This window comes from Misgurnus anguillicaudatus, chromosome 20, assembly GCF_027580225.2.
Source record: "Misgurnus anguillicaudatus chromosome 20, ASM2758022v2, whole genome shotgun sequence".
In the NCBI taxonomy this organism is placed as follows: domain Eukaryota; kingdom Metazoa; phylum Chordata; class Actinopteri; order Cypriniformes; family Cobitidae; genus Misgurnus; species Misgurnus anguillicaudatus.
The window spans coordinates 26,515,185-26,539,736 of record NC_073356.2 but is presented as its reverse complement, the minus strand read 5'-3'; the positions used below and the strand labels follow the sequence as shown (position 1 = coordinate 26,539,736).

The 24,552-nt window shown below is 40.3% G+C and overlaps 1 protein-coding gene across 1 annotated transcript in view; it reads right to left on the bottom strand.

Annotated features, from left to right (window-relative positions):
- The window catches only part of LOC129454596 (uncharacterized), a 67,824-nt gene extending 45,973 nt beyond the window's left edge, over window positions 1-21,851 (bottom strand). Inside the window, exons 1-6 of the mRNA XM_073858722.1 lie at window positions 21,443-21,851; window positions 21,225-21,350; window positions 17,687-17,796; window positions 9,651-9,858; window positions 9,320-9,402; window positions 6,886-9,223 (exon numbers count right to left, since the gene is read on the bottom strand). Of these exons, the coding sequence (XP_073714823.1) occupies window positions 6,886-9,223; window positions 9,320-9,402; window positions 9,651-9,858; window positions 17,687-17,796; window positions 21,225-21,350; window positions 21,443-21,833 (3,256 nt within the window). The 5' untranslated portion in view covers window positions 21,834-21,851. The remainder of the gene's footprint in view (window positions 1-6,885; window positions 9,224-9,319; window positions 9,403-9,650; window positions 9,859-17,686; window positions 17,797-21,224; window positions 21,351-21,442) is intronic.
- Between the last annotated feature and the right edge of the window lie 2,701 nt (window positions 21,852-24,552).

Genomic DNA, 24,552 nt, shown 5'->3' with positions numbered 1-24,552 from the left:
GTTGTCGTGCTAGCTAGAGGAGTAGTTGCAGTTGTCGTGCTAGCTAGAGGAGTAGTTGCAGTTGTCGTGCTAGCTAGAGGAGTAGTTGCAGTTGTCGTGCTAGCTAGAGGAGTAGTTGCAGTTGTCGTGCTAGCTAGAGGAGTAGTTGCAGTTGTCGTGCTAGCTAGAGGAGTAGTTGCAGTTGTCGTGCTAGCTAGAGGAGTAGTTGCAGTTGTCGTGCTAGCTAGAGGAGTAGTTGCAGTTGTCGTGCTAGCTAGAGGAGTAGTTGCAGTTGTCGTGCTAGCTAGAGGAGTAGTTGCAGTTGTCGTGCTAGCTAGAGGAGTAGTTGCAGTTGTCGTGCTAGCTAGAGGAGTAGTTGCAGTTGTCGTGCTAGCTAGAGGAGTAGTTGCAGTTGTCGTGCTAGCTAGAGGAGTAGTTGCAGTTGTCGTGCTAGCTAGAGGAGTAGTTGCAGTTGTCGTGCTAGCTAGAGGAGTAGTTGCAGTTGTCGTGCTAGCTAGAGGAGTAGTTGCAGTTGTCGTGCTAGCTAGAGGAGTAGTTGCAGTTGTCGTGCTAGCTAGAGGAGTAGTTGCAGTTGTCGTGCTAGCTAGAGGAGTAGTTGCAGTTGTCGTGCTAGCTAGAGGAGTAGTTGCAGTTGTCGTGCTAGCTAGAGGAGTAGTTGCAGTTGTCGTGCTAGCTAGAGGAGTAGTTGCAGTTGTCGTGCTAGCTAGAGGAGTAGTTGCAGTTGTCGTGCTAGCTAGAGGAGTAGTTGCAGTTGTCGTGCTAGCTAGAGGAGTAGTTGCAGTTGTCGTGCTAGCTAGAGGAGTAGTTGCAGTTGTCGTGCTAGCTAGAGGAGTAGTTGCAGTTGTCGTGCTAGCTAGAGGAGTAGTTGCAGTTGTCGTGCTAGCTAGAGGAGTAGTTGCAGTTGTCGTGCTAGCTAGAGGAGTAGTTGCAGTTGTCGTGCTAGCTAGAGGAGTAGTTGCAGTTGTCGTGCTAGCTAGAGGAGTAGTTGCAGTTGTCGTGCTAGCTAGAGGAGTAGTTGCAGTTGTCGTGCTAGCTAGAGGAGTAGTTGCAGTTGTCGTGCTAGCTAGAGGAGTAGTTGCAGTTGTCGTGCTAGCTAGAGGAGTAGTTGCAGTTGTCGTGCTAGCTAGAGGAGTAGTTGCAGTTGTCGTGCTAGCTAGAGGAGTAGTTGCAGTTGTCGTGCTAGCTAGAGGAGTAGTTGCAGTTGTCGTGCTAGCTAGAGGAGTAGTTGCAGTTGTCGTGCTAGCTAGAGGAGTAGTTGCAGTTGTCGTGCTAGCTAGAGGAGTAGTTGCAGTTGTCGTGCTAGCTAGAGGAGTAGTTGCAGTTGTCGTGCTAGCTAGAGGAGTAGTTGCAGTTGTCGTGCTAGCTAGAGGAGTAGTTGCAGTTGTCGTGCTAGCTAGAGGAGTAGTTGCAGTTGTCGTGCTAGCTAGAGGAGTAGTTGCAGTTGTCGTGCTAGCTAGAGGAGTAGTTGCAGTTGTCGTGCTAGCTAGAGGAGTAGTTGCAGTTGTCGTGCTAGCTAGAGGAGTAGTTGCAGTTGTCGTGCTAGCTAGAGGAGTAGTTGCAGTTGTCGTGCTAGCTAGAGGAGTAGTTGCAGTTGTCGTGCTAGCTAGAGGAGTAGTTGCAGTTGTCGTGCTAGCTAGAGGAGTAGTTGCAGTTGTCGTGCTAGCTAGAGGAGTAGTTGCAGTTGTCGTGCTAGCTAGAGGAGTAGTTGCAGTTGTCGTGCTAGCTAGAGGAGTAGTTGCAGTTGTCGTGCTAGCTAGAGGAGTAGTTGCAGTTGTCGTGCTAGCTAGAGGAGTAGTTGCAGTTGTCGTGCTAGCTAGAGGAGTAGTTGCAGTTGTCGTGCTAGCTAGAGGAGTAGTTGCAGTTGTCGTGCTAGCTAGAGGAGTAGTTGCAGTTGTCGTGCTAGCTAGAGGAGTAGTTGCAGTTGTCGTGCTAGCTAGAGGAGTAGTTGCAGTTGTCGTGCTAGCTAGAGGAGTAGTTGCAGTTGTCGTGCTAGCTAGAGGAGTAGTTGCAGTTGTCGTGCTAGCTAGAGGAGTAGTTGCAGTTGTCGTGCTAGCTAGAGGAGTAGTTGCAGTTGTCGTGCTAGCTAGAGGAGTAGTTGCAGTTGTCGTGCTAGCTAGAGGAGTAGTTGCAGTTGTCGTGCTAGCTAGAGGAGTAGTTGCAGTTGTCGTGCTAGCTAGAGGAGTAGTTGCAGTTGTCGTGCTAGCTAGAGGAGTAGTTGCAGTTGTCGTGCTAGCTAGAGGAGTAGTTGCAGTTGTCGTGCTAGCTAGAGGAGTAGTTGCAGTTGTCGTGCTAGCTAGAGGAGTAGTTGCAGTTGTCGTGCTAGCTAGAGGAGTAGTTGCAGTTGTCGTGCTAGCTAGAGGAGTAGTTGCAGTTGTCGTGCTAGCTAGAGGAGTAGTTGCAGTTGTCGTGCTAGCTAGAGGAGTAGTTGCAGTTGTCGTGCTAGCTAGAGGAGTAGTTGCAGTTGTCGTGCTAGCTAGAGGAGTAGTTGCAGTTGTCGTGCTAGCTAGAGGAGTAGTTGCAGTTGTCGTGCTAGCTAGAGGAGTAGTTGCAGTTGTCGTGCTAGCTAGAGGAGTAGTTGCAGTTGTCGTGCTAGCTAGAGGAGTAGTTGCAGTTGTCGTGCTAGCTAGAGGAGTAGTTGCAGTTGTCGTGCTAGCTAGAGGAGTAGTTGCAGTTGTCGTGCTAGCTAGAGGAGTAGTTGCAGTTGTCGTGCTAGCTAGAGGAGTAGTTGCAGTTGTCGTGCTAGCTAGAGGAGTAGTTGCAGTTGTCGTGCTAGCTAGAGGAGTAGTTGCAGTTGTCGTGCTAGCTAGAGGAGTAGTTGCAGTTGTCGTGCTAGCTAGAGGAGTAGTTGCAGTTGTCGTGCTAGCTAGAGGAGTAGTTGCAGTTGTCGTGCTAGCTAGAGGAGTAGTTGCAGTTGTCGTGCTAGCTAGAGGAGTAGTTGCAGTTGTCGTGCTAGCTAGAGGAGTAGTTGCAGTTGTCGTGCTAGCTAGAGGAGTAGTTGCAGTTGTCGTGCTAGCTAGAGGAGTAGTTGCAGTTGTCGTGCTAGCTAGAGGAGTAGTTGCAGTTGTCGTGCTAGCTAGAGGAGTAGTTGCAGTTGTCGTGCTAGCTAGAGGAGTAGTTGCAGTTGTCGTGCTAGCTAGAGGAGTAGTTGCAGTTGTCGTGCTAGCTAGAGGAGTAGTTGCAGTTGTCGTGCTAGCTAGAGGAGTAGTTGCAGTTGTCGTGCTAGCTAGAGGAGTAGTTGCAGTTGTCGTGCTAGCTAGAGGAGTAGTTGCAGTTGTCGTGCTAGCTAGAGGAGTAGTTGCAGTTGTCGTGCTAGCTAGAGGAGTAGTTGCAGTTGTCGTGCTAGCTAGAGGAGTAGTTGCAGTTGTCGTGCTAGCTAGAGGAGTAGTTGCAGTTGTCGTGCTAGCTAGAGGAGTAGTTGCAGTTGTCGTGCTAGCTAGAGGAGTAGTTGCAGTTGTCGTGCTAGCTAGAGGAGTAGTTGCAGTTGTCGTGCTAGCTAGAGGAGTAGTTGCAGTTGTCGTGCTAGCTAGAGGAGTAGTTGCAGTTGTCGTGCTAGCTAGAGGAGTAGTTGCAGTTGTCGTGCTAGCTAGAGGAGTAGTTGCAGTTGTCGTGCTAGCTAGAGGAGTAGTTGCAGTTGTCGTGCTAGCTAGAGGAGTAGTTGCAGTTGTCGTGCTAGCTAGAGGAGTAGTTGCAGTTGTCGTGCTAGCTAGAGGAGTAGTTGCAGTTGTCGTGCTAGCTAGAGGAGTAGTTGCAGTTGTCGTGCTAGCTAGAGGAGTAGTTGCAGTTGTCGTGCTAGCTAGAGGAGTAGTTGCAGTTGTCGTGCTAGCTAGAGGAGTAGTTGCAGTTGTCGTGCTAGCTAGAGGAGTAGTTGCAGTTGTCGTGCTAGCTAGAGGAGTAGTTGCAGTTGTCGTGCTAGCTAGAGGAGTAGTTGCAGTTGTCGTGCTAGCTAGAGGAGTAGTTGCAGTTGTCGTGCTAGCTAGAGGAGTAGTTGCAGTTGTCGTGCTAGCTAGAGGAGTAGTTGCAGTTGTCGTGCTAGCTAGAGGAGTAGTTGCAGTTGTCGTGCTAGCTAGAGGAGTAGTTGCAGTTGTCGTGCTAGCTAGAGGAGTAGTTGCAGTTGTCGTGCTAGCTAGAGGAGTAGTTGCAGTTGTCGTGCTAGCTAGAGGAGTAGTTGCAGTTGTCGTGCTAGCTAGAGGAGTAGTTGCAGTTGTCGTGCTAGCTAGAGGAGTAGTTGCAGTTGTCGTGCTAGCTAGAGGAGTAGTTGCAGTTGTCGTGCTAGCTAGAGGAGTAGTTGCAGTTGTCGTGCTAGCTAGAGGAGTAGTTGCAGTTGTCGTGCTAGCTAGAGGAGTAGTTGCAGTTGTCGTGCTAGCTAGAGGAGTAGTTGCAGTTGTCGTGCTAGCTAGAGGAGTAGTTGCAGTTGTCGTGCTAGCTAGAGGAGTAGTTGCAGTTGTCGTGCTAGCTAGAGGAGTAGTTGCAGTTGTCGTGCTAGCTAGAGGAGTAGTTGCAGTTGTCGTGCTAGCTAGAGGAGTAGTTGCAGTTGTCGTGCTAGCTAGAGGAGTAGTTGCAGTTGTCGTGCTAGCTAGAGGAGTAGTTGCAGTTGTCGTGCTAGCTAGAGGGGAGGAGTAGTTGCAGTTGTCGTGCTAGCTAGAGGAGTAGTTGCAGTTGTCGTGCTAGCTAGAGGAGTAGTTGCAGTTGTCGTGCTAGCTAGAGGAGTAGTTGCAGTTGTCGTGCTAGCTAGAGGAGTAGTTGCAGTTGTCGTGCTAGCTAGAGGAGTAGTTGCAGTTGTCGTGCTAGCTAGAGGAGTAGTTGCAGTTGTCGTGCTAGCTAGAGGAGTAGTTGCAGTTGTCGTGCTAGCTAGAGGAGTAGTTGCAGTTGTCGTGCTAGCTAGAGGAGTAGTTGCAGTTGTCGTGCTAGCTAGAGGAGTAGTTGCAGTTGTCGTGCTAGCTAGAGGAGTAGTTGCAGTTGTCGTGCTAGCTAGAGGAGTAGTTGCAGTTGTCGTGCTAGCTAGAGGAGTAGTTGCAGTTGTCGTGCTAGCTAGAGGAGTAGTTGCAGTTGTCGTGCTAGCTAGAGGAGTAGTTGCAGTTGTCGTGCTAGCTAGAGGAGTAGTTGCAGTTGTCGTGCTAGCTAGAGGAGTAGTTGCAGTTGTCGTGCTAGCTAGAGGAGTAGTTGCAGTTGTCGTGCTAGCTAGAGGAGTAGTTGCAGTTGTCGTGCTAGCTAGAGGAGTAGTTGCAGTTGTCGTGCTAGCTAGAGGAGTAGTTGCAGTTGTCGTGCTAGCTAGAGGAGTAGTTGCAGTTGTCGTGCTAGCTAGAGGAGTAGTTGCAGTTGTCGTGCTAGCTAGAGGAGTAGTTGCAGTTGTCGTGCTAGCTAGAGGAGTAGTTGCAGTTGTCGTGCTAGCTAGAGGAGTAGTTGCAGTTGTCGTGCTAGCTAGAGGAGTAGTTGCAGTTGTCGTGCTAGCTAGAGGAGTAGTTGCAGTTGTCGTGCTAGCTAGAGGAGTAGTTGCAGTTGTCGTGCTAGCTAGAGGAGTAGTTGCAGTTGTCGTGCTAGCTAGAGGAGTAGTTGCAGTTGTCGTGCTAGCTAGAGGAGTAGTTGCAGTTGTCGTGCTAGCTAGAGGAGTAGTTGCAGTTGTCGTGCTAGCTAGAGGAGTAGTTGCAGTTGTCGTGCTAGCTAGAGGAGTAGTTGCAGTTGTCGTGCTAGCTAGAGGAGTAGTTGCAGTTGTCGTGCTAGCTAGAGGAGTAGTTGCAGTTGTCGTGCTAGCTAGAGGAGTAGTTGCAGTTGTCGTGCTAGCTAGAGGAGTAGTTGCAGTTGTCGTGCTAGCTAGAGGAGTAGTTGCAGTTGTCGTGCTAGCTAGAGGAGTAGTTGCAGTTGTCGTGCTAGCTAGAGGAGTAGTTGCAGTTGTCGTGCTAGCTAGAGGAGTAGTTGCAGTTGTCGTGCTAGCTAGAGGAGTAGTTGCAGTTGTCGTGCTAGCTAGAGGAGTAGTTGCAGTTGTCGTGCTAGCTAGAGGAGTAGTTGCAGTTGTCGTGCTAGCTAGAGGAGTAGTTGCAGTTGTCGTGCTAGCTAGAGGAGTAGTTGCAGTTGTCGTGCTAGCTAGAGGAGTAGTTGCAGTTGTCGTGCTAGCTAGAGGAGTAGTTGCAGTTGTCGTGCTAGCTAGAGGAGTAGTTGCAGTTGTCGTGCTAGCTAGAGGAGTAGTTGCAGTTGTCGTGCTAGCTAGAGGAGTAGTTGCAGTTGTCGTGCTAGCTAGAGGAGTAGTTGCAGTTGTCGTGCTAGCTAGAGGAGTAGTTGCAGTTGTCGTGCTAGCTAGAGGAGTAGTTGCAGTTGTCGTGCTAGCTAGAGGAGTAGTTGCAGTTGTCGTGCTAGCTAGAGGAGTAGTTGCAGTTGTCGTGCTAGCTAGAGGAGTAGTTGCAGTTGTCGTGCTAGCTAGAGGAGTAGTTGCAGTTGTCGTGCTAGCTAGAGGAGTAGTTGCAGTTGTCGTGCTAGCTAGAGGAGTAGTTGCAGTTGTCGTGCTAGCTAGAGGAGTAGTTGCAGTTGTCGTGCTAGCTAGAGGAGTAGTTGCAGTTGTCGTGCTAGCTAGAGGAGTAGTTGCAGTTGTCGTGCTAGCTAGAGGAGTAGTTGCAGTTGTCGTGCTAGCTAGAGGAGTAGTTGCAGTTGTCGTGCTAGCTAGAGGAGTAGTTGCAGTTGTCGTGCTAGCTAGAGGAGTAGTTGCAGTTGTCGTGCTAGCTAGAGGAGTAGTTGCAGTTGTCGTGCTAGCTAGAGGAGTAGTTGCAGTTGTCGTGCTAGCTAGAGGAGTAGTTGCAGTTGTCGTGCTAGCTAGAGGAGTAGTTGCAGTTGTCGTGCTAGCTAGAGGAGTAGTTGCAGTTGTCGTGCTAGCTAGAGGAGTAGTTGCAGTTGTCGTGCTAGCTAGAGGAGTAGTTGCAGTTGTCGTGCTAGCTAGAGGAGTAGTTGCAGTTGTCGTGCTAGCTAGAGGAGTAGTTGCAGTTGTCGTGCTAGCTAGAGGAGTAGTTGCAGTTGTCGTGCTAGCTAGAGGAGTAGTTGCAGTTGTCGTGCTAGCTAGAGGAGTAGTTGCAGTTGTCGTGCTAGCTAGAGGAGTAGTTGCAGTTGTTATTTTTTCAGTTGTAGTACCCACAACAGTGCTTGTTTCAACAGCAGTAGTTTCATGGGGAGTTGTGGCGACAGGTGTCATTTCAGCTGAAGTAGTCTCCCTAACAGTTGTTCTTGCAGGTGTTGATGTTTCCAATGAAACTGTTGTTGTGCTAGCTAAAGGAGTAGTTGCAGTTGATGTGCTAGCTAAAGGAGTAGTTGCAGTTGTTATTTTTTCAGTTGTAGTACCCACAACAGTGCTAGTTTCAACAGCAGAAGTAGTTTCATGGGGAGTTGTGGCGACAAGTGTCGTTTCAGCTGAGGTAGTCTTTCCAGAAGTTGTACTTGCAGGTGTTGACGTTTCTAATGAAACTGCTGTAGTGCTCACTAAAGGAGTGGTTGCAGATGGTATTTCTTCAGTTGTACTACTACCATCTGTGGCAACAGGTGTAGTTTCAGCTGAGGTGGTTCCTCCAGCAGTCGTGTATGTTTCCAGTGAAACTGATGTTGTGCTAACTGAGGGAGCACAATCCAATGGGATTTCTTCAGTTGAAGCAGCAATTGGCCAAAAGTCTTCCGAAGTTGTGATAGTTTCCATTGCAGTGGTGATTTTAGCATCGGTTACAAAAACAGGTAAAGTTTCAGCTGAGGTTAGTGCTTCAGATGTAGGTTCATCAAATATTTTGGGTGAAGACATTGTCTCAGTAATGGCTGGTGCTTCAGTAACCATCACTGCAGGTGTGACAGGTTGCAATATAATATTTGGTGTGCTAACTGAGGGAGCACAATCCAATGTAATGCCCTTTGTTGAAGCCGCAAATGGCCAAAAGTCTACCGAAGTTGTTATAGTGTCCATTGCAGTGGTGATTTTCCCATCTGTTACAAGATCAAGTAAAGTTTCAGCTGAGGTAAGTGCTTCAGAAGTAGGTTCATCAAATGTTTTGGTTGAAGACATTGTCTCAGTAATGGCTGGTGATTCAGTAACCATCACTCCAGGTGTGAAAGGTTGCAATATAACATCTGGTTTGCTAACTGAGGGAGCACAGTCCAATGTTATTCCTTTTGTTGAAGCCTCAAATGGCCAAAAGTCTACCGAAGTTGTTATAGTGTCCATTGCAGTGGTGATTTTCGCATCTGTTACAAGAACAGGTAAAGTTTCAGCTGAGGTAAGTGCTTCAGAAGTAGGTTCAACAAATGTTTTGGGTGAAGACATTGTCTCTGTAATGGCTGGTGCTTCAGTAATCATGACTGCAGGTGCGAAAGGTTGCAATATAACATCTGGGGTGCTAACTGAGCGAGCAAAATCCAATGTAATTTCTTTTGTTGAAGCACCAAATGACCAAAACTCCTCCAAGGCTGTGATAGGGGACATTGCATTGGTGACTTTTACATCTGTTACAAAAACAGGCAAAGTTTCAGGTAAGGTAAGTGCTTCAGAAGTAGGTTCAACAAATGTTTTGGGTGAAGACATTGTCTCAGTAATGGCTGGTGCTTTAGTAGGTGTCATATCTTGAACTGATGTCACAGCTTCAGGTTTCCATGAAACCCGTGGCACAACTGAGAACCTCACCCCAAATTCATACTCATCATTAGCACCAGTGACACGAGCAGTATCCACCACGCTTTTGGTTGTGCTTGCCCATGTAGCAGCGTTTGACTGAAAAGGTCTGCTTGATGCTGTAAAGGTCTGATGGGTTGTTTCTTTAAGTACCTTAGAAGGAACTGTGGAAATAAGGTCCCATAGATCATACTCATCAAAACCTGGCCAAACATCTACAACTGCTTCCCCTGTAGAACTCACAAATTCAGTGATTAAGTCTGGCTTTTTAGAGGTACTTGCTGGTGTGTTGGTTGTAAGCGTTTCATCAAGCGGATGGGGAGAAACTGTAGGAATTACATAAACATCCCACATGTCAGAATTATCCAAATTTAAATCTGACCTAAAATCTTCAAATAAATCTTCACCCGTTGTTAAACCAGGTGGAACTTTAAATTCTGTGGTAGTGACAATACTTGGAGCAGTAGTAAAATCAAATGAGTCCCGTTTTTGTGTTCGGACAGATCTTTCAAATCGGACTTTGTGTTGAACACAGGACACGGTGATATTTCGCTCTTCTCCAGTCATATCAAGATAATCCAGCTGGACAATACAGCCCTTTAGAGACATGGCACAAATTAGTAGTTTGCAACATGTAAGATTTTAAAACAAAAATGAACGTAAAACTTCAAATGTACACTGATAGAGTCATACCTCAGTTGATGAGTGCTTCATTTTCACAAAGACACTATGTTGATTTTTCCAAAGGACTGGGCAGGATTCAGGCATGGGCACACCTTGTTAAAAAATTGATAGCTTCTTAATTTCATGTATTGTCTAACTAGTTTAAAAATATTGTCAACTGTAAATACTTTAAGTGTTTTTTGCAACAATCACACAAACTAACTCAACCTTAATTGACAGTTTTTACTGAAAGCTCTGTAAACACAGCTGTTTTGCATGTAAAGTCTGGATTAACAGTTAAATGTTTCAATATATAATTAGAAAGACCTACAAAAATTATAGATCAGTAAGAAGCACTCACCAAACACTTTGGCATTTATTATCATCTTGGATGGCCATTTCACAATCATATATGACTTTCCACAAACAACTTCAGGTGATGCTTCAGTAGAAGGCATATTGTGAGGTAGGATGTTAGCATGACAAGTGGCGATGCCAGACAAATTCCTCAAGAGAAGGCGATCAAAGTAAAGCACTCTTGAAGAAAAGTATTTCTTTTCGCCTCTAATCTGTGAAATTAAGAATTATTTAGAATGTTGGTTAATAGTTGGTCTGTTCCTTAAAGATGTTTGAGATATATATATTAACAGGGAGGGCAAAGCTTAGAGTATAAAAACAGTCAAAAATGCAAGGCAGCATGTTTCAAAGAGCCAAAGCCACCTTTTAAATAACAGCAACATAAAAATTAAGAAAATGTTTAAACTCACCTTTACATGTACTACATTAGACTGAGATGACGGGGCTTCCACATAAAAATTAAGATGATATTGTCATGATTAAGTGTATCTGTCAGTTCACGTTCAAACCGAGGGGCAACCTTCCCATCTCTCTGATGAAGCCAATACAGAAGTGACTTAAACTGAAATTTATCGACTGACCGCTCGAGGTTTGATCCAAAAGGGAGTTAACTTCCATGTTAATATTCCCAAATTTACAAAAGAAAATATTATGTTTATAGACCGTTTCAGCAGTAACAACATAAACAAGCGGCTGTCGCGGTCCACACGTAACTTCCGGTAAACTCCGCTAAGAATAAATAACAAAGTACTTTAAACGTAGTTTATTTATATAACAAGCAAAAACACAGATTACCTAGGAAACCAAAACATTTGTTATTTTCGACGAGGCATTTGTTCAGGAGATCAGTTTAGTAACTAGTCAGACCATTGAAAAAACGAAACCAGAAGTAAAGTTCGGATCCAGACGTGTATCACGTGCGTCCGATGAAACCGTCTATAGCCTGGTACAAAAATTTTTTTTTGTCTATATAGCTAATTTTGCCTTTCATGACAACTGTGAGGTGGGTGAATTTTTTGTAACTCATCCGTCTAAATAATATTAAGCCTTAAAGTTCAAAAGAGAGTAGATACAAAGGCTGGCTCTTAATTCCATGAACGCAAATAACGGACTTGCGTTCTCAGAGATTGGTCTTGCCAGGCAACCTTAGAAGAATGAAATTGAGTCGCGAGAACACAGAATGCTATTGTGAGAATTGAGACGTGTACGATCTACCTGTTGGTCAACTGACCTTCCCAGATTCAACATTGCAACATGCATTAGTATATACATTATTTGTAGTGCTGGGCAAAGATTAATCGCGATTAATCGCATACAAAATAAGTTATTTTTGCGTAATGCGTGTATTGTGTGTAAGTATTATGTATATTCAACCACACACACATACATATTCATTTCAGAATTTTTTTATTTTTATATACACACTTTATTATTTTATATATTATAAAATATATAAAAATACATAAACACATGTAAATGTTTCTTTAATACATACATGAATGTGTGTATTTACATATACATAATTACACAGCACACACACATATGCCAAAAATCATTTATTTTTCTATGTGATTAATCTTCATAATCACATATTTTTATTATGTCATTTTGTAATGGCCAATACGTAAATATTTCAGATACCTTGTCAAGAAATAATAATAATAATTTAAAATAAGAAACTCAATTAAGATTACTTGTTATATGCCAATAAAACATACATTTAAATATCAAATTTGCATTTTTTGTATTTAATACTTAAAATGTATACTTCCTTTTAATACTTCCTCTGCCATCGTTTTGCAGCAAAGACTTATGGGGCGTAAAGCGATTTCAGCACGCAAGTCTGCAATCGATGCATCCTCGATATCAAGAACACATCCAGGTATTTTCATGCGTCCTCTGTACTTGCGTTTTTGACAATTGGAATTGAAATTTGACGGTTAATAATGACGTAGAGCGAGAACACAAGGATGCAAGATCGCTGAAGAATGCATATTGCACTGAAAAAAATTATTCATTGAATTTAATCAATTTGTTTAAGGTAAGTGGTTGAAATCAATTTATTTAAGCTACATTTAAACAAAAGTTTTATATTTTTACTTTACTAATCTTTTTTGTTTAAATGTAGCTTAAATAAATTGATTGCAACCACTTACCTTAAAAAATTTATTAAATTAAATGAATCTTTTTTTCAGTGAGAAACAGCCAAATTGAAAATTGAAAAAAAAACTGTTCAGGCGAGCAGTCATCAGAGGACTGCATTGATATTTTTTGATTTGTTGAGAACAGTCAACACTGCATGATGTCATTGGCAAAGCAGTAAGTGATCATAAGGGAATATAGTTTGGCACAAAAAATACTACCAAGCAAATCTTGTGTTGCAAATTTCTTTCCACAAACAACTGTCTCCAAGCAGATCGAACACTGTACCTCTGTTATCTGGCTGATGACATTGCGGCAAATGTAGCTCGTGAATGCAGGTGTCCTTTGCTATCCTGATGTAAATTTTGCTTCACTCTGCTGTACAAATATGCAGATCTTTTGGTTTTACGTTTCTATGTCGTAAGCAGAACTAACAATAACTAACAAAATCACATTTGATTTTTCACTTTGACCATCGTACGCACCTATAGGGAGAGGGAAAACAAACGAAACTGCCTGCCATTTACCACGGGAGCTGGCATTTTATTTTTTTATAAATATAATTTTAAAGTGCGACAAGACGTTTATTTGTTAAAATATTATTTGGGTTGTTAGGGCTTTTATCAAAGACATTTAATATTATAGACATTGCTTTGAATGGGGGAGATCACAACCATCAATATGGACGCTTTAGTCCCGCCTTCCAGTAAAAATAAGCCAAGGGTCAACTGTTAAAGGACATCATCTGGGGGATAGTTTTTGTGCAGTATCTGACAGGGCTACCTGGAGGCATTGCAAACATGGCGGCAGTGACGCAACCTCCTTAAAGCCTTTTATCCAGAGCTACTTATGATGCATTTAAGATACACACTTTATATGTGATCCCTGGAGATCAGACCTATGACCTTTGTGCTGCAATACCCTAGGCATAAAAAAAAAAGTTTGGTTCTGGTTGGTTGTCAGTTTAGGTCATGGGTCGGTAGGGAATTTATTATTATTATTTTTTTTTACAGTGGCAGCAAGGGATAGGTAGGAAATTGTTAAATATTTAAATTGAATAGCGGATATATTTGAGGTGACTTTGGCCATATTGCGTGTTAGTCTCACGCAGCGCAGAGCCACGGATCTCCACGGATTATCTCTTTTTAATTGTGTTTGTGTGTGTGTGTGTGTGTGAGAGAGAGAGAGAGAGAGAGAGAGCGAGAGAGAGCAGTAAATGCAGCTGAACGAATACACTGCGTGTTTTAAAGTAAAAAAATAAATAAATAACGAAACGCAATATGTGGAGGCCGGTGTTGAATCTGTCTGTATGATATGAAAAATATCTTACGTGAGCCTGTGGCTAAAGTATAAAAGTGGAACTCTTTGTAGCATAATCAGGGCTTGACATTAACTTTTTTGCTCACCAGCCAAAGTGGCTAGTTGTTTTTCAAAGGTACTAGCCAAAGTTGAATTGTATATGATTAAATTTGACTTTGGCATCCTAAAATTACTTTAATTCGAGCAAATTTACTTGCTAAATTACATGCAGACTGAATTTCAAATGCAGTCTGACTACCCGAATTAAGACAACATTTAGCTGGTATATAGCTGGTATATCAGTATAGATCATATAAGATGCATGAAAAACATGCTAGTAAGTAAGGCATAAATAGATTAACTTTGAATGAATATATTAAAAGTAGAACAGGGGTGTAGAAGAAACACTAATTCTAAACTGAAAAGATAAACACAAAACCCATCGATAACCACTTTAAATATTTATTAACAACAGCAGTAAATACTGTCAAGATATGTACATTAATTTTACTGTCATGCAGATGTATTTTATAAGCTAAATGGTTTCTGATAAAAGTGATTTAAGATTTTTAATGACAAATGTCGGGAGGGCATTATTGTAACATTAAAATGATGCGCGAACCTCTCGATGGCGGGTTTCTTTTGATTTCGTGTGCATTCAGGTATGCGCTGAATTTTTCTTCGCTCTTGCCCTGAGAGTTTGCACGCAATTTATATCCAATCAATCACTTCCATGCAATTGTTTTATCTTTCCCGAAGTGTGTATGCGCTCAGACTGCGTCCTCTTGTGCATTCGCAAATCCATCAGCTCTCGCGCGCTCTCTGGAAGGTGACGTTTTGGTCCGCAACGCCCCGCTGATCGCGTGCGCGTCTCTCAACAGATCTCTGTGCGTTGCTCTGGGTGCAGAATGCTCATGGAAGTTGTAGTTTCCCAGTGTCGCATTGCGTATTGTTTATCATTTCGCATAACATTTAAGAAAACAGACCCGCCTTACGGCCGAAATCTTACCCGCTTTTGGCGGTGTTAATGTCAAGCCCTGGTCATAATACCATAAATTCAAATATTATAATTCACTTACTGCCAGCAAAAATGAGCCTTGGTTTGTGCTCTCTGGAAGAGAAAAGCCCACTTGCATATCGTTGTTCAGCTCGTCTTTTTTTGTCTGTAATTTACAACTTTCGGCGGGGCAAAAGATCACGTTGCTGTTCACGAAACAGCATCTCGAATGCACACCAAAAATTACCACTTTACCAGTGCTTTGGTAAGTGGCGACAACGATCTGTGAACTATTGTGTTAACGACTGTGTAGCTGCTTTGTTTGTTGCTGGAGGACGCGTGCTTTACAAAAACGGTGCTGTACTAAAAGGTAAATTATAGTTCGCCTCAAATTTTTTTTATTTGTGTATTTATTTAATGTGTATTATTTCTTCCCCAAGCTCATAAAATAAATTTGGGTCGCACATAAATTGGCAGGGTCGGTCGGAAACCGGAACCAAACAAATTTTTTTTTAGGCCCTACCAACCGAGCCAAAGTAACATCAAGGAAGTGACTTGCGACTTGTAGAGCAGGGCTAAACCGAGGGGCAACCTTCCGATCTCTCTAATGAAGCCAACACGGAAGTGACTTAAACTGCAATTCATCGACTGGCCGCTTGAGGCTGGCTCCAAAAGGGAGTCAATTCCCATAGACTCCCATGTTAAAAATGGCCAACTTTACAGTAGAAAATAATATGTTTACAGCCTGGTACAAAAAGTGTTTTTGGCCTATATAGCTAATTTTGCCCTTCATGACAACTGTGAGGGGGGTGAATTTTTTTGTAACTCATCCGTTTAGATTATATTAAGCCTTAAACTTCTGCATAATTAAGGGCGTGGCCGCTTGAGTGTCGGTTGAACAGCCACTGCTGTCACTAGACTCGCGCTAGGCGGGCGTGGTTTCACCTAAGCTTCACCCATATCCCGCCTCTTTACCCATTTTCGGTTTTCCGCGAGTAATTCGCGGGGACGCGCGGCCAAGATGGCGACGGCAGGCAACGCCTACATTAAGCTTCAAAAGCGATCTTCACAAGCCAATGGGTGACGTCACGGACACTACGTCCATATTTTTTTACAGTCTATGGGCTAAACCAGGATTTTTTTCTGGTGGTTCAGATCTTTACTTGCCGCCCTGCCAAAATTTTCCCCGGTCTCACCACAAAAAAAGTACTTAAACAAAACAAAAAACAACATGCCTGATTATTTTTTTTGACGCATGTAACCTTAATCAATAAGGTTATGACACCAAAAACTACTAGCAAACCTATATAAATATTGTAAAAAAAGTAAACGTTAATAAAATAACCACACTATGAGCAACAGCACAAATAAATATAACAATGCACATATCCAATATACTGTTACCCATGTGTTTAATTCCTGAATGGTTTATATTTACACAGAACTGACACTGTTTACTCTGAAATAAATACGTATGGGGTAAATACGTCGCAATAATACACAAGAAAATGTGAACTCTTTGCACGTTTTTTCTGCAATATTTAAATTCGCAATGCCTGAAAAGCACATGATAAATTTTTGTGACAGTTCCTTGCCATTGGGATATCCTTATTGTCAAGCTTTGTCACGAAAGAGCGTCTCGACATTACTGCACTTATAATCGCTCTTGCAATACTTTGATGTCATACACTGATCAGCCAGCGCAGCACCATATGAAAGTCAAAGACATCTGTGATTGCTACAGCAGTAAAAAACGTAAACTAAGGAAAATGCGGATATGATGTCATTGACAAGCAACGAAGGTAGGACACAACACCTTTCCGAAATTGAACATTTCTCTGGATTCAAATTCTTGGGATAATGCAAGTACACAAATTAACTAAATGCATAATATTCTAGTGATTTTTGGATATTTTAATGCAAAAATCGTACATAATGTGCCTTTAACATAATGTTCGGATCCCCATCACTTACCACAGTAATTGATTTTAGTAGATAATAAAAAACTATAATGGACATCCAAGGAGAATGACAAAACCGTTTACCTACCTTGGCTGTATAAATTATATTGGAACCATTAAAGGTGCTCTAAGCGAATTCACGCGCTTAGACCATAAAACATTTTTTGTTACATACAGCAAACATCTCACTATCTGCTTGCTGCCTGTCTGCTGATCAAACTGTAAAAAGCGATCTCTGTAGACAGCACAGGCTCTACAAACTTCAATATAAACACAGTGGCCAAACCTCCCACCACAAAACAAAATGTTTTCCAGCCAATAAACAAAAAGTTTTTGGGGGTGGGGGTTGGGCGAATTCATGAAAGCACAGAAGGGTGGGGGAGGAGTTAGCTATGCTCCGTTTGTTTGAAAACAGTTCAAACATCAACAAAAAGTGAAGTCTCGCAGATTCGCTTAGAGCGCCTTTAACTTAAGTATCATGCTTGAAATCTATTAAATTAATTAACATTTCAAAACACAGATATAAAGATACAACTATCCCACAGTGTAATATTCACCAACATTTACTATATTGATAACTAAAAAGAACAAACATTTTAATTTAATTATTTTGAGTATCAAATATAACAATTTAAAAACTGAATTGTGGGCTTTAAAGGGACACAAGGCAAGTCTGAGTATTATTTCTCTACTAGCTCCCCCTAGTGTCTGGGAGTAAATGCTTTCTTATATCTGAGACTTTACGAGACTGAAGGACACCGGGTCGGATACAGAGAACTTGCAAGTGGGGTATTCTTCCTACAGACGGTAGGGGCGGGCGAGAGAGTCTTCATTCGTCATGTAATGAGTCATTTAACCATATACCGACTTACGAAGATGATTTATTAACATAAAAATGCTGCCTTGTGTCCCTTTAACAAGAACTTCACATTTCCATGTATAAACCGGAATACCTTCACCATGGACTTCTATAATAAATGTATACTGCATTTTCATAATAAAGCCCGGTATACACTGTGCAATTTTAAATAGTCTTTTAAGGATTGTTGCTTGCCACACTGTGTGATCAAGTTCGTAGTTAAATCCATGTCACATTGTATGATCTCAGATTTTGTCAAATGTCAGACTGTACGAGTTTAAAGACTTTCAAAAATCGGGCGGACGCAAACAAACGTGTCCGTAGTTTTAGGTCATTAATTGGCAACTGCTGGGTGAACATACGCTGAAGTGAAGGCTAGCAAACATCTAGCATTCATTTTAATCATTATTTGTCTTGAGCATAAAAAGAAAAACGAAAACCTGTTTTCGGTTTGTTATTGTCACACTAATTCCGTCATTGGGTTCTATGCTTCTATTGGTTCTTAATCTGCCGGTTGTCGTATGGAGATGTCACATAGCAGGATTGTGTCTCAATTTTTTGACACTGCCAGAATTTTGTCAGAGGATAATTTTGATCGCAACGTCATTAATCGGCTGTTTGTGAACATGTCAAACTAGCATTCAGAGATGGCAGATTTTAGCCTAGGATTCCAGGATTCTTTTAGGATTTCAAAATTTGTCCCAGACAGCTAAATCGTGGCTGAAATCTCACAGTGTGCACCGGGCTTAAGCCAAGAGAAGTCTAGAGTAAAAGAATCTTACCCAGTTGTGAACATAGCACTCTTTAAAAAGGATCCTCAAAAACAATGACGACCCATGACTCCTTTTCATGCATCTGCACTGCTTGTGTGTGTGCGAACCAGCCACTTTTTCTGAAAACATATTATATCAAAATTCATGATAATAACACAAACTGGGGTGAAAGGATTACCCATTATTATTGGGATTTCGTTCACAAGTGTTAAAAGCTCTTTTATGTAATTAAAAAAAGAAAATGCAGCCCTGCTTAAATCACTTCTCCTAACTTACAATTCTCTTACATTCCCTTCACTCAGTTATATCTGCAATTTTATTATGTTGGCTTGACAAAACTAACTTGTACGACAGCTTTCCACAATTTTACACAGACCTTCAGACTGGTCTGAAGAAGTGTACTATTTTCTAATCAGGTCTGACTTACAGAAATCCTAAAACAGGAGATTTTTAAATGCCCATTTACTTAATGCAATAAACTCTGACAGGTCACATGCAATAGGCTTTATGCCCATCTGCACTACTTCCTGAACTTCAGCCAACTCCTTGTTTCCTGTCTGCCATTATTGGACAAACTGATTAATCCAGGTGTGTCTGATTATTGTTGTTTTGACTACTGAGGTCAGGCACACCTGGATTAATCAGTTTGTCCAATAATGGCAGACAGGAAACAAGGACCTGGCTAAAGTTCAGGAAGTAGTGCAGCTGGGGATAAAGCCTATTATAAACAGTCAAAATATCTTTACATCAACGTGTCAGAGACAAGGGGGTTGGCTCATTTTCCTTAAAGAGCTAATGAGTCTTAAGATCGTCATATAATCACGCTTTTGAATGCATTTGCCTTTCTATCGAGAAAGTATTGTACACTCTAAAAACCTGTTGGGCTGAGTTGAGCCAGCTGAGTCATTTTATTAGTGTTGGGTAGTTTTCGTGTAACCAAATTCATTTTGAAACAGAGCCAACTTGGACATATAGCCCTCTCAATATTACTTTTTCTGGTTCACAAAATGTAGTTTTAAGATTAGTTTAGGCATGAATATGTATGTATTACACTGAAAAAAATGATTCATTGAATTTAATACATTTTTTCAAGGTAAGTGGTTGCAATCAATTTATTTAAGCTACATTTAAACAACAGTTTTATATTTTATTTTACTTTACCATTCTTTTTTGTTTAAATGTAGCTTAAATAAATTGATTGCAACCACTTACCTTAAAAAAAAAGATTAAATTCAATGAATAATTTTTTTTAGTTTATGTTTAAATCTGCATTTGATTAGTAAAGATGGCTGCAATTTGTAAATGTTATTTAATGAAGTCGGAAATGTCAGCGGGTGACGTCATTTAGTTAGAAGGTAATTGAACTGCGCCAGCTAATTATATTGTGGCTGTCCTGAGAAATCCAAACAGCTAATATGATGAAACAACGTGTACATTTTAAAGTAGTTCGTTGATATACTACCAGACACTTACACTTTGCATTATTTTAGTACAAGCTTAAAATAGAATGTTTGATGTGTATTTTGTCATTTTGTTATTAAAAACTGTCCAACTGAGGCAGTAATAATAAAAACAAGTGCTGAAAGTCAGGTAAGTTATGTGACCCAGTATGTAAAAACCCAGCTAAAGTCATTTTATAGTCATCCTACTTAAAGTGAACATTCTGTGAAAATACAATATTGGTATCGCTAATCTTGACCAAGTAACATCATGTAAGACTGAAGTCAGTGATGGAAATCAAACTGTTGATTCTAATCTCATGCATGTTTAGATTATATTCACAGACAGGGTCACATATTGTGAACTCTCATTTGTCTTTTTAAATCTTTTTATTTCTGAGAAATGGTGCCCACTTAAAGGACAAGTTTGGTATTTTACACTTAAAGCCCTGTTTTCAGATTGTTTATGATGAAATAACGGTTTTGACTGAAATTTCAACATATGTGGCTGCCCCAAGAATTTTCGGGTGTTTGTTGTTTCACCTCCCACCTCTACAATGTGTGCGTGGGTGCACTGGAACAATCCTTCCTAAAATGCATTTAACTTTCGTTTACAAAGACGTGAAACTCACCGAGTGGTCAGGGGTGTTGACTGATATGCTCACACAAAAATCGCTGCAAAAGATGCTTTCCAACAGGTGTTTTAACATTCGTTGTAAACTTGTGGACCTATTTTTCCAAACGCCTCACACCCGTATATTCTTCCGTTGAGAGCTTGAATAATAGACACTCCAGCCCAGTTGGTGGCGATAATCCACCTTTGCCAATTGCAAGAATACAAACAACGTTCTTGGCGTGGAGTAATACTGTACCTCACAGCACATCTAATACAAGTCAATGGAGTTGACTACGATAAAACCTGTTGGAATGCGTCTTTTGCACCGATTTTTGTTGAGCATATCAGTGAACACCCCTGACCACTCCGTGAGTTTCATGTCTTTGTAAACGAAAGTTTAATGCACGTTAGGAAGGATTGTTCCAGTGCACCTATACACACATTGTAGAGGTGGGAGGTGATATAACAAAAACCAGAAAATTCTCTGGCCAGCATCAAATGTCCAACTTTCAGTCAAAAGCGTTCCATTTCATCAAACAATCTGAAAACAGGGCTTTAAGTGTAAAATACCGAACTTGTCCTTTAGCATCATGCTAGTTTTATGGTACATCATGTTAGCTTGATGCCAGCACCACGCAAGCACCACACCAGCTTCATGCTATACCACATTTAATCATGCTAGCTTCATACTTAATCATGCTAGCTTTATAGTAAACATGCTAACAACCAGCTAAACTACTAAATCAGCCTTAATAAAAACTTCAACTTCTGATAAACTGTTTAAAATGTTCAGGCCAGGCTTTGTCAAGCCAACATAAAGTTTCTCTTCTTTCTATCTACTTAAACTTGTAAGTTGATCATTAATACTAATAAAAAACACAAGACACATAGAACATTTTTATAAAGTCCTGTGGTGTGAAAAGTGAAAAAAAGACAATAAAGTGGGTAAAGCTGTGTTTACAAATTTCAATTTCAGAATGTTTTAAGCCAAGGTTCAACATTAGTTCATACTAAACAATTCCCATGCAGTGTTTCTTATTTTAACATGTTTGTCATGTACTAATTCACAACTCTGCTAAAAATCCAGCATACCAGCACAACCAGCATATGTTGTGTTTTGGTGCTGGTTTGCTAGTGAACACCAGCTAAACCAGCATCAGCACCAAACCAGCATTAGCACCAGCTAAACCAGCACCAAACCAGCATTAGCACCAGCATCCCATGCTGGTCAAACCAGGAAGACACAGCATATGTTGTGTTTTGGTGATGGTATGCTGGTGACCACCAGCTAAACCAGCATCAAACCAGCATACACCAACATAATTCCCATGCTGGTCCATGCTGGATTTTTCAGCAGGGAAATCAAACATACGTGTTCATACAATGAAGTAACAAACAAACAAACAATTGTACCTACATTTAACAAAAAGATTAATCAATGCTGTAAAACATTTAGTTCATGACATTGTGTATTAAAAGGTACCCTACTTACGGATCATCAGGTGTGGATCTGAGTGTCGGGTCATTGCAAACTTGATAGAAAGTACATCTTTGCCACAATGAAACATTGGCTGATATACTTCAGAGACCGAAAATCCATCCCAACTCCTCTGATACGCTTGATAAACAGATTTTACCAATATATTACTCGAACATAACACAGTTCAACCCTCAAATTAGCATACAGATATTACTAGCACAGATTCTTACTTTTTAGGTGTTTCCAGGTGACTGACTTAGATCCATCGAGAAGCTCCTCAAAATCATCTTGTTTGGGACTCTTCAGTGTAGTTTGGTTAAAGTCATCATTGCGAAACGTATTATCCAAACTGTGGCCCGTCAAACATGCATGTCGTTTGAAAGAAGATTCGGTCAAGAAGTTATCGTCTGGCTCACTTTGTCGCGTTAAAGTTTTGCTTATTCGATTGGGGCTCTCATTTCGTGCGTCGGGGATTCTCACGTACAACCCTGTATCGTCTACGCGATACTGGTTTGCTTTAAGCGACTCTATTTCTGCATTTTCTTTGTTAAGGTGGGCTAATGTAAATAATACAAATTCCCAACTTATCAATAATGCTGGAAAAATCCGCTTTAATATCATGTTACGTGCCAGTCAGGAGCCGGGCATAACATCTACACCTTCGACTAATTGATATCGCATTTATAAGGTCGGTGTGATCCAGGTGCAGATAATTACGCGACAGAGGCGTAGTTTGTTTGTGGGGGTAATTCAGAATATTCAGATCCATCGGTTAGACCCCACCCCCCTTAATATTTCAACACGAAAATCACGGAGATCACATTAAAAATTGTAATACAATTAATAAAGAACAAAAACAACAAAAAAAGAATTATAATGGCTCATATCAGAAAAAACAAGGAGGACAAATTAAGAGAAATCACAAATTAAAAACATTGAAAAGATTATAAGTCATGCAAACTGTGCATGTTTTGAGTGCTTTCTTGTTGAGAGAAAATAAAATGGTTTAAATACTGTTTTAACTCTTGTAAAAATACAAAATAAATTGGTCTACAGTTAAAAAAATTGCACAAATACAATACAAATACAAAATCAGATTTATTATAAAACAAGCTTTTGAGTCTCCTTCAAAGAATCCAAAAATAACAATTTTAGGACTCATAAAAAACCTTTAATAATCTTATTTGAAATAAACAAACCAACATATTTCTAAGACTGTTGAGTGCACAACCAAAACATATGAAGAAGCGTTTCAGTGTCATTCTGACAAAAAATACATTTGGTGTCGAAATTAGAATTGAATATTTTTCTTAGAAAATCTTTAAACTAGAGCTGGGCATAGATTAATCTAGATTAATCTCATACAAAATAAAAGTAATTTTTTGCATAACATATGAGTTTGTGCTGTGTGTAATTATTATGTATATAATAACACACACATTCATGTATGTATTTAAGAAACATTTACATGTGAATATATATATTTATTTTTATTTTTATATATTTTAAATTATATAGAAATAAAAAACGATATTTAAGTAAAACATTTCTTAAATGTATATATATGTATGTGTGTGTGGTTAAATATACATAATATTTACACACATCACAAACTCATATGTTATGCAAAAAATTACTTTTATTTTGTATGAGATTAATCTAGATTAATCTATGCCCAGCTCTACTTTAAACCTTTATTAGGGTATATATTATGATGTAATTTATAAGAAACTTTTTTTACTTTGTTTGTAAGTAAAAATCTTTTTGACCATATATTATTACAATTTAAATGATCAAAAAGTCTATTCCACTATGACACTGCCGAGGGAGCACAATCAACATTCTCAATGAGTATAGCTCTTATTTATGGTTTCTTCCTTTTTTTCAACGAATCTTGTTCGACTTCATGTGGCGCCGCAAGGACAGCCGGATGACGTCAAAGTTCTGCGAGAGCGATTTCAAAGCAAACTCCTCCGTATGATTTCTTTTTTTATTTTTATTATTTTCAATCAACAACAGTACAATGAGAAATATGCAATTAATCAAAAGTATACAATTGTTATACAATCAACAAGCCAGAGTTAAAATAAATAACTTACAAAGAGAGAGAGAAGGAGAAAAGAAAAAGGTGTCATTTAACTAGCAATGTCATATTTGCTTGTAATCATGTGAGCTCTGTCTGATTTTTTACCGTTACAGTTCTTTAGCATATAAAAAATTATTATGTTGTTTTTAACCCCTGACTGGGTAACTATAGGACAGATCACATTTCTGGGTTAAAGTGACCCAAATAATGGGTTTGTTTTAACCCAACTCCTGGGTTGTTTCAACATGGTTGATTAACAATAACCCAGCAGTTGGGTTAAAACAACCCATTATTTGGGTAATTTTAACCCAGAAATGTGTTCTGTCCTATAGTTACCCAGCCCTGGGTTAAATATTTTTTAATTAATTCTTAAGCTCATTTTTAAAGTGAAAGAAGTTTGGTTTGGAGTCAGACCATTTTACTTTATAAATGTGAAATTTCCCTAGTAAAATCAACATTTGAATAAGATATTCCTTTTCTTTATCAAGTGTTTGATCATTGAAGTATATATGTCCAGTCCAGTTAACTGTAAAGCAATGTTCAGTTTTTTATAATAAATCTTTCCAATTCAACCCAAAACATCTTTCTGTGTATACAATGAAAAAATAAATGAAAAATGGTTTCCTTTTCACCTTGACAAAAACCACATGAGTAAATATTCAATTTAAACCTTTCCAACACATGCTTAACTGGGTATATCCTATGCATTATTTTAAAAGAGACTTCTTTTATTTTATTATTAATAAAAAATGTGTCCACTGTTTGCCAAGCTTACCGCCAATTCATATTCCCAGTCCAGCTGGAGGATAAACGATTCTATTAAATTTTTTTCTAATATAGTTATTTGTGACTCTTTTTGCAATATATTTATATCACCAATAAATATTTTGCAGTCAGTAATATTGACAAATTACACTGTCAGTGATTTAAGTGACTTTAAGACTTGTATTTATGCTTAGTAATTCCTAGTCAATAACCTTATATCATCGTGCTGACGATGACATGTAGCATATAGGCAGTGTTCGGATCAGGTGAAGATAAACCTTAAGAGCATATACTGTACTTATTTTTATCCTGCACCCTTTTGGTTTAAGTTTATGAAAGAAAGCATGTAACCTACAGGTTTCTTAATCACTGTATGAAGATCTTGCAGAAAAAAAACAAAGTGGAGTAGCCTAGGAGTGATTTATTGGCAAGAATTCAATCCTTTCCTGCTTTAATGAGAAATTTGATATACAAATGAATTTGTCAGCT